The following is a 17,344-nucleotide window of genomic DNA, read 5'->3' as shown; positions in this document are numbered from 1 at the left end:
TGGCCTGGGAACGCCTCAGGATCCACAGAGATGAGCAGGAGGAGGTTTGTGCGGATCGGGAAGTTTGGGCTTCCTTGCTCCGAATGCTGCCTCCGCGACCCGACTCCAGAAAATCCGATCAGAACATTCGTGAGTCGAACTGGAATTCGGCCTTTATACACTGTACTGTATATACTTTGATAAGGAGTGATCGCGAAGTTATGGCCCGGTGGAGTTGCCATAGTGACATCACCTGAGGATAGCCGGCGGTGCGATTGGATTTCTGCGCATGCGTAGACTGATCCGACCAGACGAAAAGGCGAGTTTCATTTTTGACGGCCCGTTAGAAAATGAGCTAATTGAGATTTATACTGTGTTCTATTATTGTTGTTTGTTACAAGTATGTGTTATCGTAATCTTGTAATATTTTGTAGTGACGGTTAAACGGGGTTTACGTTTTTTATTTTACGTTTTATTAGTTATTTCCGCCTAGACAATCTGAACCCTTGAAGTCCATAGTTTAATCGTTGTGATTTATTAGCGCAAATACTAAATGGTTTAGAGTCATAATAATAATTGAGATATGATGGAAATAAATATATATTTATTATTTTTAGAATAAGTAGTTTATCTCAAAAGTTTTGAAGTATAAAAATGTAAGTGTAAAGTCATATAAAAACTATGATAAACGGTTAGTTTACAGCGGAGTTTACATTTTAATTTGCATGATATAATGTGAAATATTCGTGAGCGCTTAAAAGGTTTCTGGCAGAAATAATTCTAGGCGAACTTCTGCAGTCCTCAGGTGGCAGACACGCCCTTCAGTCCGGACCAGCAGAACTTCAGTCCGGTGTGGAGGAGGAGGAGAGAGAGGCCGTGTGTCGATGCGCTCTTCTGAAGACCTGATGGAACATTCCGGTGAGAGCTGTTCAAGTCACTATCTCCAGCACGAGCACCTTTGTGTTTTTAATGTCGTCTGGAATCTTTCTGTTTGATTTGTTTCCTTCATCCCTTTCCCTTTTCATGGTCGCAGTAGTACTGAAAATAAAACGTAAAACTAGACTCACAAGTTCAGTTTGAAGTGAAAGTTTTTATGTTATTCACACATGGTGATGGACTTAAACAGTGATGTGTCATTCTTGGTCTCAAAAAGCGGTGACCCCATCAGGTGCTTCTTACTTACTTAGATCACCATAAAAGTTTTTTTGTAGTTAAACTCCAGTCCCTTAAAATGATCTCTCACCACCTCACAAGGGTTTCCTGTGGGACCACATCCCAGACTGTCCCTCCCGGTCTCCCATTGTCCTCTGATGGTGACCTCTTCTTGAGCTTTGACTCTTCTGGCTCAAGGAGAAGGTTTTCATCCCCTCTGTGTTGTCATCACCTGCACATGTACAGTCCATGTCTTGCTCTTTACAGTCTCCAAAGTCTTGGTGTGGACCACTGAAGGTTTTCCTTTATTGTGGTCTTGATCCCGCTGGTCTCCACCTCAAATGGTGGGGCCACTTTGATGCTCCCAGTCCCCCCCCAAGTATACACCCTGTGTCAACCTCTGAAGTCTTTTTTTTTTCAGAAGTTATTTTCATCCTTGTTTTCTGAAGTTTTAAACGGTTCATCATCTGCATGTGCCTCCATGAAGGTGGAGTTCTTGCAGAGGAAATTTGGGAGGATGCAGCCGCTCACATTGTTCATGTGTGAGATCATGAATGTCCACACACACACACTTTTGTATTCACACACAAGAAGTGCTTTCATAGTTATGCATTTATTTTTACGTCAATATTTAATACTTGAGTTTTGTTTTATATTCATTTTGTAACTTTATTTTTGTAGAATTTTTTTTATTTTTTAAGAGATGAGGCGTTTCATTTTTGTTCAACTTTTGTTCCACAATTCTTTTTGTCATTCCATTCAGCCATATTTTGTTTCAGTTTTTTCACTGATTTATAGTTTTAAAATAACCTCATGAGAACTAAACTGTGTCGTCGGCCAGCGTGAAAACACAGACGTGTTTGAAGACGAGTGTGTGGAAGCTCCCGCCGGCCACAGTTGTCCGGTTTGTCTGCGCTGATGTGGAGAGTTGCACATTCCTGCTCTCTTCTATTGTGGCCGGTGATGATGTTGTCAGCTCGACTGGGGAGAGAGTCCGGCTTGTTGACGCTCCGCTGCAGTGTCACGGACTCTCAGTTGCGCCTCCAGAAATAGAGTCAGTCTGGTTATTACAGCTGGACTTGTTTCTTTTTTTGGTTTTACTTTCATTCATATTTAAGTCAAGGCCACCATCTTTGACTGTTAAAACTAGTCAACTGTATTTATTTATTTGTTTACTTTTAAGCTATGTCAAACTTGGATTAGCTGATAACTTTTGATGTTGCTTATCTGTATTTGTTTATTTTTCAGTTCTTCATCCTTAATTTTAGTTTGTTAATTTATTTATTTTTTATGTAGCATTTATCCGTGTCTTGTCATTTGATTTAAGTATTTATTTATGTATTCATTTATTCATCGTGGTGATTTAAAAAAAAACATTCATGCACATATTTCTTCTTTATTTGTTAATCAATCCAATATTTTCTAACATTTGTTTTTTTCTAAATTTATTTTTCTAATATTTTCATAGCATTTTCTTGTTAAATAATTATTTTTACATCAACCCATATGGACAATATATATATATTGACCATGAAATAAAATGTGATTGTCACATATCAGAAAAAAAGAATATTATTTGAATTATTTTTATTTTTATTAAATATTTACTGAATAAAAATGTTATTCCTTTGCCGCCAATGTGTCATCTATTGATCTTTTTTATATTTAATGTGGAATCTGTTTTAAACCTTTTTATTTCAGCTTTTAGTTTGTTAACATATTTATTTATTTTTTCATTTTCTCTCAGTAAATGATATACATCTATGGATCCATCTGTACTCCTTCACCGTGTTTGCTCTCACCTGCTTCACCTTCAGCCCACAGCTGCATCTGTTCCCTCGCAACAGCCAATCACAGGGCTCCATGATCCCAGGGGCCGGCGTCACCATGACGACCACAGCGTTCCTCGAGTCCTCGGCGGAGTTGAAGAGTCACACCTGAGCAGGTGAGCGCCGGAGAGGACGATGCAGCGCTCGGATTCTTCACACTGATGTTCTGGTTGTTCTGTGGTCCAGAGATGTCGGGTCAGTGGACGCTCCTGCTGCTGCTCCCTCTGTTGGTGAAGACCAGGACTGCAAGCCCGTGTGTGTGTCCAGCAGCGGTGGTTCACACCCGGCTTCCTGCCCAGGTGGCGGCTGACGTCTGCTGTCTGAACTTCTCCGGCTCCTCCTTCGGCGATGTGGACTGGTCTGTGTTCACCAACCAGTCCACGGTTCTGGAGATACTAGACCTTTCCTGGTGCAACATCACGACCATCACGTTTGATGCGGGACCGACTGCGCTACACAAGGTCCACCTCAACCACAACAGACTCGAGTCGTTGCCCCAGGACTTCCTGTCCAGCCAGCCTCAGCTGACCGAGCTGGACCTCAGTTGGAATGTTCTCCAGGAGCTTCCAGATGAGTTCCTTCAGGACTCTAACAGAATCCAGCACTTGTATCTCCAAGGGAACAAACTGAGGTTCCTGCCTGTCTCTGTCCTGAAGAAGCCGGAGCTGCAGAGTCTGGATCTTGGAGGAAACCTGTGGGACTGCTCTTGTGCCTTCCTGGAGAACCTGGAGGAACGTCGGAACAGAACCCTCCCTCTGAAGGACCTTGTTGGGAATCTCACGTGCGTCACACCCAGAAGCCTTGCCGATAGGCTCATGTGGTCGGTGCAGCGCCGGGAGGTGTGTCAGCCGGCGGCTTTGACCGCCCTCTTCGTCACGCTGCCCCTCCTCATCCTCGCCACCCTGGTCATCTGCTGGTGCTGCGGCCGGAAGGCCAAGAAGGAAGCTCCAGTGTTCGGCACTAGCAAGAAACGGCCTTCCACCAGGTTCCCCGGACAACAGCCGGAATCTCCTGAGCCGGACCCTGGACCTGACATCCTGAAAAACCAGCTGCTGCTCCGCCCAATGTCCGAGCACCTGAGCAGCATCCGAGACATCTATGAGGAGGTCAAACTGGGCTCGGTGGCCTCTCTGCCTAGAGGTTCTTCTCCAAGCTCCAGCTGCTCTGACAGGCTTCAAAGCTCTCAGGAGCCGGACCGGTCCAGCCGGGGAGAGTTGGACACTGTCAGCGTCACTGAGGTTCTGAAGGACTCAGCTGACAGAGAGAAGGCCTACATGACCCAGTCCACCAAGTACTACAGTCTGGTCCCGGGCCTGGAGCTGGAGGACTCGGACCACGGAGGCTGCGAGGACGCGGAGCCGAACTGAGCACTTCACATGTCGGACCTTTCCCCTCCGATGTTTTTAACTACTGACCAAGAAGGCGAAGGAATGCGGTGACATCTAGTGGTGAGCTGGAGAGTCGTGATTTATATGTGCAAGTCGGATAAAAGAGTCTTTGAAAACGTGCTTGGAGTCTTTTGTTGCCCAGTCTAGTTCTATGGCAGCGTTTTTCAACCGCTCCAGCTTCACCTCATGTGTCCAGATGTGTCCTCATGTGTCCATAGAGGTGGCGATATGGTACAGTTAGAAGGTGTTGAGGAGCAACCAAGGTGAGGAGATCACATGGATTCACTGACATTCTTTCTCTCCACTCGACTGTAGAGCTCCAATGTGTTGATGCGGTCAGTCAAAGCAGCGCTGCTGTGGTGCGCGGCGCTCCTCGTCCCACACACTCACAGCCAAGAAGCCGCTCACATGCGCAACTTCCTGCTGTTTTTAAAGCTGATGTGCCTCTAACTGGACCGCACACTTTCACCACAGAACCATGGAGCTGGGGAGGGAGGGATCCCTGTCGGACCCGCCACACCAAAGACTGTCTGCACCGCAGAGCTAACGGCTAACCTGACGTCTCACTTCAAACTCACTTCACTGGCAAAATAACAACTGAGTGTCTTTAGCAACAGTTTTTCACAAATTAATAGGGATTTTCTATAGGACTTTAAGCACAAGTGCGCTTTGGCCGAGGTTCCTTTGCTGGTTCTGTGGCTAGAAAAAGGTTGAAAAACACTGCTCTACAGTGTGTTTGCTTGTCTTGGATCACATGTGATGTTTGTGACACTAAGCTTGTCTCGTGTGTGTGCTTTGCTCTCTCAGTTCAAACGTGTGTGTAGAAGTGTTTGCTCACTCTGTGCTGTTATTTTATCTCTGTTTCAGCATGTGTGTGTTTGTGCATCTGTAATTTAGTTTGGGTGTGTCTTTTGGTGTGAACGTGTGCCAGGTTGCGTGTCCCGGCGCTTCTGAGCCTCACAATGCAGCAGGAAGTGATTTCACCCACAGCACTTCCTGTCTGACGCACAACAGACCCTGGCTTCTGCTGTGACCCTGAAGTGAAGCGCGAGCTGTGACATCATGAATCACTGCGCCGCCAGATGTGTCTCACATGAGGAACTGAGTCGGCCACTCGCGTCTGATCGGATCCAGTTCAACCAGAACCAGGACTGAAGAAAAGGAACAGACTTAATAAGTGTGTTGTTACTGCTTGTGTGTGTTGGTACACTCGAGGTGTGACGGACAAAAGATGATGTCATAGTTACCGGAGAGACGACCGTTGCACTTATCTGAGGTCACCAGAGGTCAAGTGTGGGCGTGGCCTCCTGAAGACAAAAGATTTCCCACATCTGCAACCTGAAGTCTTTGCTGCCGCCCAGGAAATAGGCCTGGCACTCTGGTTTCCTGCCACACTTTAGGAACAAAATGACACCTGTAGATAGTCTGCAGCAGGTCCAGCTCCGCGGCGACCCAGGTGAGAGCGGCCACCTGGAATTCCGCCGCTCCCCGAGCTCCAGTTTCAGTCGCCGTGGGAAGTTGTCATTACAGCGTTGGGTTACCCAGAGAGGCGGCGGTGCCCAGTGTCCCGCTCTGGACCAGCAGAACCAGACGAGAGAACAGGAGATGACAAGAAAAGGGTCCAATGTCATCATGTACCTCTGAAGTCTTTCAGGAAAAAAAGCATATTTTGATTAAAAACTTTGAGAAAGACACATTTTTTTATTCTTTTTACTTGGTCCTAGTGTATGTTGTGATAATATTATGCATTCTTTAATTCACTACGAGATTCTCATCACTGTAATACAATGTTTTTCAACCGTTTTCTAGCCACGGTTCATTGAAAAAATCCCGGGTCACACTACCAAAGGAACCTCGGCCAAAGCGTACTGGTGCTTAAAGTCCTGTAGAAAATCAGTGTTTGGATTTTATCACTTCTCTTTTGCATTATTTTATTGTAGTGTCCAGACAAATCCTTCGCATTCTTTGCCTGGACTTGCTTCATAAAAACAATTCTTCTTTCTCTCTTCACATTTTGGAGCGCATTTATTTTAGTTTTCCGCCAACTTTTAAACCACAAAGCAAACGTTGACAGCCCATGAGTATCAACAGAGTTTTGAAGTGAGACGGAGAAAGGAGAAGTGAGTGTTTGTCTCCTCCATAGGTGGACGACTCATAAATGTCCAGGTCAGCAAACACGCTGAGGGAACCATGTGAAAGACAAACAGTGGAAGGATATTCTGCCATGTTCTGGCTGAAGTGATCAGGGGGACGTAAATCTGTCGCCAAACAATATGAATCAGCCCGTACATTATGACCACCTGCTTCATGCTACAAGATAAAAATGAAGTTCAGACTTTGTCACCTTGGATATTTCAATAGTTCTGAATGAGACAAGCCAAGTGATACTGTTCCAGCTCAGTCAACAAAAAACAGGAGGCTAACTGTCTAGTTCTCTCGCCTGAGACTCGGAGTTGAGTTGGCTTCAGCCTCAATCGAGACTGATGTGACACACATGAGTGCCCTGAAGCAGTCAACATGACCTTGGACCCTGCTGCCCCCCCCTTCTTTATGAATGGAAAAAGAGAACAGAAGAAGTCATGAAGAATCCAGATCCAGTGAGCTTCACTTCAGGACACTTCCCAGACCATAAATCCAGAGGTGACGTCCCGGCGGCCAGGTTTTAAATCAGATGGACGACGAGGAAGCTTCTTTCTCCAGGTGCTCCCTCACAGGTTCAACATCAGGACGACCCGCTCCGACTCCCGGACATGACGGTCTCCTACTCTCTGGAAGTTGCCGACGCCAAGTTCGGAGGCTTCTGTAAGCTCCTGCTGCGGTGGAAGGGCAGCATCTACAAGCTGCTGTACAGAGACTTCCTGCTCTTCTGCGCAGTCTACCTCTTCTTCAGTGTGTTCTACAGGTGACGCGCGATGCTTCCGTGTCTGTGTTGCGCATGAAGTCAACACTCCTGTCCTCAGGTTCGTCCTCACGCCGAGGCAGCAGGATCTCTTCGAGAGAATCGCCCTCTACTGCGACCAATTCACCAACACCAACTTCATCCCAGTGCTCTTCGTCCTGGGTGCGTGAGCTGCTGCCGGGCCCTTGAGCAAGACGTGTGAGAGTCACCCTGGTGTCTGTGGCGACAGGCTTCTACGTGACCTTGGCCTTCAACCGCTGGTGGGGTCAGTACACCAGCTTCCCGCTGCCCGACAACCTGATGATGGTGGTGTCCGGGAACGTCCACGGCGCGGACGAGAGAGGGCGGCTGCTGCGGCGCACCCTCATGAGATACGCCAACCTCTCGTCGGTCCTCATCCTTCGCTCCATCAGCACCAGGGTTCACAAGAGGTTCCCCACTCTGGAGCACGTGGTGGACGCAGGTAAGACTAGGTGCTAGTCCAGAGACGAAAGAAGTGAATGAATTTTAATACTTCAGTAAAGGACAGAACAAGAAAATAATAAATAGTAAATAATAATTTTTGTTTTTATTATTATTTCATGTTATTCCAAAGCATTACAGCTGATTCTGATCAACAAAATATCAATACATAAATGTAATAATAAATAAATTTAAAGACAGATTCGAGTAACATAATTTAGAAATACATTTGAAAATAAATAATGATTAAATGATGAAAAAAAAACAGAAACGGAAATGCATGAGATAATATACACGGAAATTTGTTTAAATGTAAATAGATATTTAACTTTTATTTATCCTTATTTTTCCTTCATATTTCCAAATTATGGCATCATTTCATAGCAGTGAAAGAAATACATTAAAGCGAATACATGGAGTATCAATTAATTATTGAATCAATCAACACAAAAATATTTTTAAAAAACCCGTTCTTTACTTAATAAACAGTATCTGAAATTTAAGATGAAAAATTCCTTCTTTTTGTCTTTTCTCATTTAGATAAAACAACATATGAATAATTAGAGTCTGTACTAAAGACATGACACTAGATGGTGCTGTTGACACTGAACGTGCTCTGTTTTCAACGTGCCCAGGGTTCATGACCTCAGACGAGCTGAAGAAGTTCGACTCCCTCCACTCGGACTTCAACAAATACTGGATGCCTCTGACATGGTTTTCAAATCTGGCCTCGCGAGCGAGAGAAGAGGGTCGCGTGAGGGACGACATCGCTCTGAGACTCCTGATGGATGTGAGCGACTTGAAGGTTCGAGTCCCAAGTCAGTGGCACTCATCCTGGTCTGGTGTCTGCAGGAGCTGAACAACTACAGAGCCAAGTGCAGCCTGCTGTTCCACTACGACTGGATCAGCATCCCGCTGGTCTACACGCAGGTGACGTCACACTCACTGTCTGCCTGTTTTCCAACTCGCCGCTAACATCCTATGTCCTATGTTCAAACTCATAGAACTGAGGTTACATTAGGTAACCCGGATTTGATCTTGTTTTTCGCCAACTAGAGGCTTATAAACTAAACTGCTAAACTAGATACATGAAAAATTTTTAACTTTAAAGCCAGAGTGAAAAGTGTATAGCTTTAAAAGTTGTACTACTACAATATTATGACCAGCGAAGTAGTAGTATTAGCAGTGAAAGCCAAAGTACCAAAGTATGACCTGTATAAACGAGGTCCTGCTGTGGTCTGCAGGTGGTCACCATCGCTGTGTACACTTTCTTCGCCTTCTGCGTGATCGGACGTCAGTTCCTGAACCCGGAAAAGGGCTACAAGGACCACAAACTGGACCTGTACGTGCCAGTCTTCACCCTGCTGCAGTTCTTCTTCTACAGTGGCTGGCTCAAGGTGCCAAAACAGACGTTGTTTTTCTGACATTTAAGAGTGATAGAAGCTGTTGATGACTGGTAACAAAAAAATAAAATTACGAATTTAAGTAACGTTGAAGTATTTCTTCTGAAACGACTCAGTTTCTTGCTTGCATTTAGGTACTGAATGATTAAGCAATTGTGGCCGAAGCTTTGCTACTGTCATCTACAGGACAAACTATGCAATCGCAATACCTGAACATGGAATTGCTATTGTCTATCAGATCTAAATAAAACATCAACATCTAAATAAAATATAACAATCTGCGCTGCACTACTGTCCAGGAAAAGGTGGATTCTACTTGTAACTTTCCAGTTTTTAACTTCATCATGTGATTGTTCTGTATTGACCATCACATTCCTCAAGATATGTTTATATTTTTATAATGGTATGAACCCGACATTCAGCTTTGTTTAACCATGAACTTGTGAATCTCTAAACTGTTGGTGATGTGAGGTGTCTAAAGATATGTAAACTAAACTCTCAGCTGAAGTGGATAAAGGAGGGAAGGGTCATAGTTTTGATGGTTTATTTTTATTTTATTTTTGGGGGTTTTACTTACACTTCACTTATTCTAGTATATTTATATGAATATATGCATATGTCTTCTAAAATAAATAAAAATATTTGACTTTCCGGTTTGGTCTCAGGTGGGCGAGCTCATCATCAATCCGTTCGGTGAGGACGATGATGATTTTGAGACAAACCAGCTGATTGACAGGAACATCCAGGTGAGAGAAAAGACTCAGTGAGGTGATGTGGTCCTAACAACAAGTCTCTGCTGCAGGTCTCCATGCTGGCGGTGGACGACATGTACCAGAACCTGGCTCCCCTGGTGAGGGACAAGCACTGGGCCCAGAGACACTTCTCTGTCCCCTACACAGTGTCCACTGCGGCAGAGAGCCACAGGCCAGCGTTTATAGGCTCCACTTTCGACATGAGGTACCTGCCATCAGAGCAGAGACTTATTCCAAGGTGCCTTAAAAACCTCATGCACTGATCTTCTCTGCTGGCAGATCGAGTGTAGAGGACTTGGAAATTCACTGGCAGACAGAATCTTCCGCCAAGAACGGAGCTGTGGGCGACGGAGTCAACGGTTTCCTGCAGAAAGGTCGAGGGTTCCTGCAGCGCCTCAGCCTCCCATCGGTGCTGGACGTCTCACCAACCCTTGAGGAGGAGGATGAGCCGCCTGAGAGAGAAGAGCATCACAAGCTCACCATCCGAGTGACGGAAGAACCTCTTCATTAGAAATCACTTTTGATTCACAATATTTCAGAACAAATAATGGGGATATTGGAGTTTTTGTGAGTGTCCTCTGGAACAATCGCACAGACTTAAAATATACCTCAACATTTAAAACAGAAGTCTCAAATCAGTGATCAACATACTTAGATATTAATCGGAAAAAAAAACACTCTTTGTTGTGATCAGATGTTCAATAAATAATGTTGATGTTTACTTGCTTTGGATGAATGAAAAAATGTGAATAAAAAATGGTGAAGTCGGTGCATCATCATTGCTTGGATATTTATGTGAAATAAAGGATTTTAAAAACAGATTTAAACAACAATAAAACAGGATCTAGACACAGTAACTAGACTGTGAAAAAAGAATATCTGTAAGAATCGAGAAGCTAATAAGCTTCAATGATATTCAATGTACAAAATAAACCAAAGAAGTACTTCAGCGACACGATCTAATCGGAATGAACGTCACTTCTGATTTTAGTTCCACTTTTATTATGATGGGAGTATCGACGGAAGCCGGTGGAGTTCAGAAAGAACTGTGTTGCTTCCGCGTAGTCAGGCGTTCACGGATAGCGGCTGTAATAAACCTTCCTAAAGTCAGAGGTACGTCTACTAACTTGAGATTTATACAGCGCTGTGACCAGTGAAAAGCTTTTTTTATTGTGATCGCGTATAACATCTCGTTACGGAGAACCGTGTTGCCTCGGACGGGACCGGGCAGTTCCTGAGCTAGCTTGTTAGCATTCTCGAACGTAGATAAGCAGCGATTATTTAGAGGAGTTTGAATGACCTTTAACCTCTAGACTGTTTCTGTATCAAGTAGGCTGAGGAGTTTCCACGACAGCAGTCTGGTTTGTGACAAAAGTCATTCGGCTCCGTGCGTGACGAACCGTCCGTTTGTTTTGTTTGTGTTCCAGGTCCGTCCCTGGCTAGCCGGGCGGAGGTCCGCGCTCGGTGACAGCTGCCGGTCCCCAGCTTCTTCTACCGCCATGGCTTTGAGTGACAGTCCTCACCGGCTGCTGGGCAGAATCCGCCTCCTCAACAGATGCGTGGAAAGTTTTAAGAAAAGTGACCCGATTCCCGAGAGCCTGTGTTATATTCCCAAGGAAGTTTGCTACAAGATCTGCAAGGACTCCTCCGCAGCCTCGACCTCCGCCTCTGGATCCTCGGCCGGTGGCTCCAAGACCGTCATCGCTGTGTTTGACAGTCCTCATCAAAACCCCCTCAACAAGAAAGTTTGCAAGTACAACATCGAGCCAAAGAAGGGGACTTGTATCCGGACCACGGGGGAGGAGTTCTGCAACAGCCAAGGCCTGTGGGTCAAGATCAGTAAGGTGAGACTGGACTGATCTTTTGACTGCATGTCACCATTGACAGTTTGAGTTCGCTATCTAGCACAACTCTTGTGTTGTCAGGAGCAACTGGAGGAGCACCGACCTGGCCAGGAGCTGGATGAAGGCTGGATCCTGGTGTGTAAGCACGGGGACAGAGGAGACCGTCTCATTCCCGTGGAATCTCCGGACAACGCGAGCCGCCAGCAGCAGCTTTTCGGGTACGACTTCAAGCCCTGCAGCCGCTGGGAGCAGGTGGTGGATGTGGAAAACGCCCTGTTTCTGGGTGCCAAGCCCAAAGTGGCTGAAGGGGACGAGGCTGCCATCCAGAAGTTGAGGTGAGCCGCTCGCTCGGTGGTTGAGTTGCTGCGTGTTGATGCAATTTGCTGAAATGAAAAGGTCCGTCCCGCCTACCTGGACGTACGAGTGTGACGAGGACCTGGTGCACTGCTTCTACGAACACATCGGGAAGGAGGACGAGAACCTTGGCAGCGTGAAGCAGTGTGTGACCAGCATTGAGGTGTCATCTTGTTCTGTGAGTTCCACACTGTCCCTGGAGAGAGTGATGGTCACCTATGATGTTTGCAAATCTGGCCAGTAGATGGCGTAGTTGAGCGATGCGCTCTTCCTGACCAGTACACCTGTGTCCTCCTCTGCTTCCAGGAGGATCCCAACGGTGGAGCCAGTTGTCTGACTGATGGAGACACAGAGACGTACTGGGAGAGCGACGGGATGCAGGGGCAGCACTGGATCCGCCTGCACATGAAGAGAGGCGCCGTGGTCAAGTAAGATATGATGTGACATGTTGTTTTTAGAACCTGACTCGCCATAAAGCGCTATGTTTCGTCTCCCCAGCAAGTTGATACTGACCGTCGACTCAACGGACGACAACTACATGCCCAAGAAGGTCTCCGTTTACGGAGGGGAGGGGGACAACCTGAAGAAGCTCAGCATGGTCGTCATCGAAGAGTAAGATTCCTTTCAGAGATTCCAGCGGCACAGATGGATCATATCTGACAGCATCTCATCTCCAGCAATCTGATCGGAGAAGTGTGCGTGCTGGAAGACTTGACCTGCCACGTGCCCGTCATCGAAGTCCGGATAGAAGAATGTCGAGGTAATGTCGGGTCCTTCGGCTGTTCGCAGACCTGCCCTGTTAACTGTGGTTTTTCCAGATGAGGGAATAGACGTGCGGATCAGAGGGCTGAAGATCAAGTCGTCTTGCGAGAGAGACCTCGGGCTGAACGCTGACGTCTTCCAGTCGGCAAACCTGGTGAGGTACCCGCGCCTGCAGAGCATGTCGACGGACATCCTGTACCGCAGAGCCCTGGTCATCCAGAGGTCAGTGAGTGCCTGGTGTGAGAAATAAAAGGACTGACCGTTTGTATCATGATTTGGAGAATAGAATATGACTAAATGATCATTTCTTCACATGATTTCTAATGTTTCTTCAGTAGCATCTAGGAAATGTGTCCAGACTGCTCCATAGTTCAAGTCAACTGTTCAGAGACATGAGATACAGCAGACAGACGGCTCCATTTAACCCCTAAATAAAGCTGGCAGAGCAGCCTGTCAGACACCAGCGGCTTCTACCAGAGACCTGAAACATTGAGTTTCTCATCTCAACTATTATATATAAACATAAACAAATAATGATGTTGGTGACAAACTCCCCTAATAAGTTCATCATAAAAAAAAATTGCTATATTTTGAGACCGGTGCTTTGATACCAAGAGAAAAACTAAGTAAATCAGCAGTAGCTTTGTGATGCTTTTTCAGAAGCTGAAGATTATCCACAGCATTACCTGAGGTGCTCTATGTTCTCTCTCCCAGGTTCATCTCTATCTTGGACTCTGTTCTCCCTCACCTGGTCCCGGCCTGGGACTACAGCGTGGGCACCTTCAACCAGATCAAAGTGAGTGAAACCTGAAACAAACATCAGAAATCTCCCCAGTCTTTTAACCTTCATGTGAACAGCTGCAGCACACGGTTCAAACTGGCAGCCTGCAGGCCGTGCTTGACATCTGAACAGGACAGTCATAGAATAGCGGCGGCAACATTATTGAAGAAAACTATCGAAATCAAGTGATGGACGTTCATGAAATATGGAAATGAAATCAGATAATGGATGCCAAAGAAAGTGTCATTGTTATCGGACGCTAGCAAGATTAGCATTAGAGGATGACAGCTGTTGTTAAGAAGGAAATGAAAGTCAACATTGAGAGTGCGAAGAGTTATTATGCGCAAACAGCAAAGATATTAAGAGATAGACATCCTGGCACAAGCAGACAGTCTAGTCTGAAGAGTCTGGAGCAAGAGCAGAACAGTGTGAAACACATCATAAAAGGGCAAATAAAAAATGTGGAGGAACTTTCAGAACGGCAAGCTGAGCGTGAAATTAAAGATAAAGCCTCTTTTGTTCCTTGAACTCAATTTCAAAAGTTTGCAGCGAGCGAAAGAAACTTCCAGAAAAAAACATCGACTCACAATGTTTCCGCTCATGCTGATGATAAAGATGGTGGTGGTGATGATGATGATGATGAATACTGCTTCACTATTGTTGACCTGTGGTTGCACCGTCAGAGCATCAAGCAGTTCCTGCTGCTGTCCAAGCGCCGCTCCGGCCTCATCACTCAGTGCCTGAAGGACTCTGAGACCTGCAAGCCCAACCTCATGCCACGCCTCTACATTAACAGACGTCTGGCCATGGAGCACCGCGACAACACTTCCCTCGACCCCAGCTGCAAGGACGCCGTGTTCAACCAGGCGAGTGACTCGTGACGTGTTTGCTCCGAGCAGCTTCGCTCACCAGCCTCCGCTCTCCTCCAGGTGTTTCAGGGACTCAAACCATCCGACAAGTTCGAGAAGCCTTTGGATTACAGGTGTGGACTTGAGTTTGGCTTTCACTGAGGAACTGCGGCGCTGACTGTGCTCACGCCTCAGGTGGCCGTCTCATTACGACCAGTGGTGGGAGTGTAAATTCATCGCGGAGGGGATCATCGATCAGGGCGGTGGGTTTCGGGACAGCCTGGCTGACATATCGGAGGAGCTCTGCCCCACTTCGGCCGAGTGTCCCATGCCGTTACCGTTCTTCTCCAGGACATCCAACCAGGTGACTATGAGGAGACCATTCCTGAGTGCACTTCATTTTAAAGCTTCACCTCTTTGGCCCAACAATGTGTTGTGCTAAAAATTAACCATGGGGCCAGGGGCCATGGTTGGGCCATGAGCGCCTCCTAGAGGGCCGCTAGAAGTTTTTCTTTTACACTTCTGGGCCGTGAGTCGCTCAGTTTTAATAATTAGCCACATATGGTGGCAGTAGTGTGTTACTGCATTGACTTGACAGCTGCAGATCTGTGATGGTTAACAACTATGGTGAAGTTCCCCAACAGTAAAAACCGTTCATGAAGGCACCTGTTGAAGCAGTTTTGAAAATGAATTAGAACATTTTATGGCTTTCATTTACACTTCATTTATATATTCTTTGGAGTTTAAATAAAATATATTATTTTATGATATTTAGACTTGGTTTTATTATATTTATGTTATTCAGAATTGTATTCAGTTTTTCCAATTTTCTCATCAGTTTGCATGAAGTGTATTTTTTTTCTTTTTTCTTTAGTAAATTTGGTTAATATGACTTTTACCTGGTTTTGCTGCTGGTTAGACTTTGTCATGACAAATATTTTAGCGATGATCACATGGTTCCATCACAAGGTTTTGGTTTGTCGATTAAATATGGTTATTGATCACAAATGAAATCAAGAGTAATGAATCAGTTCCATTACTTGAATGGGCCCTGGGTCCATTTGTTCTGGGAAAGGTGGGCCCTTGAGATCAGAAAAGTGAACCCCTGACCTAGTGGACTGTAGTGAAAAAATGGACGCCCGATTCTTGAGTGTAGCTTGGCCGCCAGATTACGCTGGTGTATGGCGGCATGTTCACGTGGTTGGAACTGGATGAACCAGACGTAATGAGAGTGAAGCAATCCTGCCTGGGTTTTAGGATGGGTTGTTTTTGTCCTCTTTAGTCTGCTGTCAGTTTTTTTCTCACCAGTTATATTCATCATGTTTGCGACAGCACTTTTATCAAATGCTGAGTCAGCTGATGTTCTCGCTCTCAGGGCGCCCTGGAAGCCAGAGATTACTACGTTCCCAACCCGTCATGTAAAGAGTTCCAGAAGTACGAGTGGATCGGTCAGCTGATGGGAGCTGCGCTGAGAGGCAAAGATTTCCTGGTGAGTTCCTCCGTCTGGCTCCCATCAGCTGACTGAAACACGGCTCATTTTGCTGGCTGGGTTTTTTGTGCTGAAGGTCCTGGCTCTACCTGGTCTGGTGTGGAAGCAGCTGACGGGAGAGGCAGTCAGCTGGAACAAAGACTTCCCTGCTGTGGACTCAGTGCTGGTGAGAGCTGGGAAAATCCACTGAAATAATTCGGCTCAGAGGTGAGTTGAAACTTCCCTGCTGTCTCTGGTGTCAGGTGAACCTGTTGGACGCCATGGAGAACATGGACCAGAACACCTTTGAGTTGAGATTCGGTGAGGAGCTGGTCTACACCACCCTGCTGAGCGACGGACAGATGGTGGAGCTCATCCCCGGCGGCAGCAGCGTGACTGTTGGCTACGAGGACCGCAAGGAGTTCATCCGCCTGGTGCAGAAGGCTCGGCTGGAGGAGAGCAAGCAGCAGGTCGGCTGCGCCCTCACTCACGCTCCCTGCACCTGATCCTTCAGTCATGAATGTGTCCGGCTGTCGCAGATTGCAGCCATTCAGACGGGGCTGCTGAAGGTGGTCCCGCAGGCGGTGCTGGATCTGCTCACCTGGCAGGAGCTGGAGAAGAAAGTTTGTGGAGATCCGGAGATCTCTGTGGAAGCTCTCAAAAGGCTCAGTGAGTGTGCAGCGAGATTTCCCGCTGAGTCCGTCCGTCTCTTCATCGTCTCCTTTATCTCCTTTACTTGTAGCTCGGTACGAAGACATGGAAAGCAACGACATACGAGTTCAGTACTTGTGGGAGGCGCTGACCAACTTCACCAACGGTTTGTTTAGTTACTACCTTTTGATAGTTTTTTTTTTTTAAATAACATGAAATCATGATGTTTCACCTTCCGTTTCCAGAGGATCGAAGCAGATTTCTGAGGTTTGTAACCGGCCGAAGTCGTCTTCCTGCACCCATCTTTGTCTTCCCTGACAAACCAGGGTGAGTGACGACTCAAACCATTATTTAAAGCTTCTACTCCGCAGTGAGTTTAACACCCGTGTCTCCTGCCGTAGCGTTGAAACGACAGACGCTCTCCCGCGGTCTTCCACTTGCACCAGCACACTGTATCTCCCCAGCTATCCAAGGTAAACACGTGTATTAACCGTGCTCTCGGATCCATCACTCGCTGCAGTCGACTTAAGTCTCTTGTCTCTTCTTCACAGCGCAAAAGTGTGTGAAGAGAAACTGCGATACGCTGCGTATAACTGCGTCGCCATTGACATGGACATGGGTCCCTGGGAAGAGTGATCTCTCTGCAGCGGAAAGTCTTCAGTCTGTTTTGTTCTGAATTCATTGCAGGCATCTATCAAATTCATAATGTTAGCTGCATGAATGCCAATGGGACACGGCTGTATATAATAAAGAGCTTTATGGAACCAAAAGT

At 46.2% G+C, this 17,344-nt stretch overlaps 3 protein-coding genes across 4 annotated transcripts; all 3 read left to right on the top strand.

Moving 5' to 3' along the window:
- Positions 1-775: 775 nt before the first annotated feature.
- si:ch211-106k21.5 (leucine-rich repeat-containing protein 38) lies at positions 776-4,441 on the top strand. 2 transcript variants are annotated; one of them, XM_053882826.1, is made up of 3 exons: positions 776-897; positions 2,949-3,076; positions 3,147-4,441. In XM_053882826.1, the coding sequence occupies exon 3, from the start codon at positions 3,149-3,151 to the stop codon at positions 4,325-4,327; it is 1,179 nt and encodes a 392-aa protein (XP_053738801.1). In that variant the 5' UTR covers positions 776-897; positions 2,949-3,076; positions 3,147-3,148; the 3' UTR covers positions 4,328-4,441. The 2 variants fall into 2 exon arrangements, with proteins under 2 accessions (XP_053738801.1, XP_053738802.1); XM_053882827.1 differs by having other exon boundaries at positions 835-897; positions 2,979-3,076.
- A 2,657-nt stretch (positions 4,442-7,098) lies between these two features.
- best4 (bestrophin 4) lies at positions 7,099-10,375 on the top strand. Its single transcript, XM_053883671.1, has 9 exons — positions 7,099-7,250; positions 7,309-7,409; positions 7,477-7,710; positions 8,345-8,499; positions 8,562-8,639; positions 8,954-9,106; positions 9,778-9,858; positions 9,915-10,069; positions 10,144-10,375. Exons 1-9 carry the CDS (start codon positions 7,099-7,101, stop codon positions 10,373-10,375), a joined length of 1,341 nt encoding a protein of 446 aa, XP_053739646.1.
- Positions 10,376-10,881: 506 nt separating this feature from the next.
- hectd3 (HECT domain containing 3) lies at positions 10,882-17,331 on the top strand. The gene is made up of 20 exons (XM_053882825.1): positions 10,882-10,977; positions 11,292-11,708; positions 11,790-12,043; positions 12,105-12,240; positions 12,369-12,490; positions 12,561-12,674; positions 12,740-12,822; positions 12,881-13,046; positions 13,539-13,620; positions 14,289-14,471; positions 14,535-14,587; positions 14,649-14,817; positions 15,829-15,942; positions 16,019-16,108; positions 16,185-16,391; positions 16,461-16,590; positions 16,664-16,738; positions 16,818-16,899; positions 16,974-17,045; positions 17,124-17,331. The coding sequence occupies exons 2-20, from the start codon at positions 11,364-11,366 to the stop codon at positions 17,206-17,208; spliced, it is 2,562 nt and encodes an 853-aa protein (XP_053738800.1). The 5' UTR covers positions 10,882-10,977; positions 11,292-11,363; the 3' UTR covers positions 17,209-17,331.
- Positions 17,332-17,344: the final 13 nt, after the last annotated feature.

This window comes from Synchiropus splendidus, chromosome 13, assembly GCF_027744825.2.
Source record: "Synchiropus splendidus isolate RoL2022-P1 chromosome 13, RoL_Sspl_1.0, whole genome shotgun sequence".
NCBI lineage: Eukaryota > Metazoa > Chordata > Actinopteri > Syngnathiformes > Callionymidae > Synchiropus > Synchiropus splendidus.
This window is presented reverse-complemented; position numbering and strand designations above follow the sequence as displayed.

Bases quoted from the DNA above. Each gene is read 5' to 3' on its own strand.
- si:ch211-106k21.5 (XM_053882826.1), top strand. From the start codon at position 3,149: ATGTCGGGTCAGTGGACGCTCCTGCTGCTGCTCCCTCTGTTGGTGAAG.
- best4 (XM_053883671.1), top strand. From the start codon at position 7,099: ATGACGGTCTCCTACTCTCTGGAAGTTGCCGACGCCAAGTTCGGAGGC. The intron at 8,500-8,561 runs GTGAGCGACTTG...TGGTGTCTGCAG, and splicing joins CTCTGAGACTCCTGATGGAT to GAGCTGAACAACTACAGAGC. The intron at 10,070-10,143 runs GTACCTGCCATC...CTCTGCTGGCAG, and splicing joins GGCTCCACTTTCGACATGAG to ATCGAGTGTAGAGGACTTGG.
- hectd3 (XM_053882825.1), top strand. From the start codon at position 11,364: ATGGCTTTGAGTGACAGTCCTCACCGGCTGCTGGGCAGAATCCGCCTC. The intron at 12,044-12,104 runs GTGAGCCGCTCG...TGAAATGAAAAG, and splicing joins GCTGCCATCCAGAAGTTGAG to GTCCGTCCCGCCTACCTGGA. The intron at 12,675-12,739 runs GTAAGATTCCTT...TCTCATCTCCAG, and splicing joins AGCATGGTCGTCATCGAAGA to CAATCTGATCGGAGAAGTGT.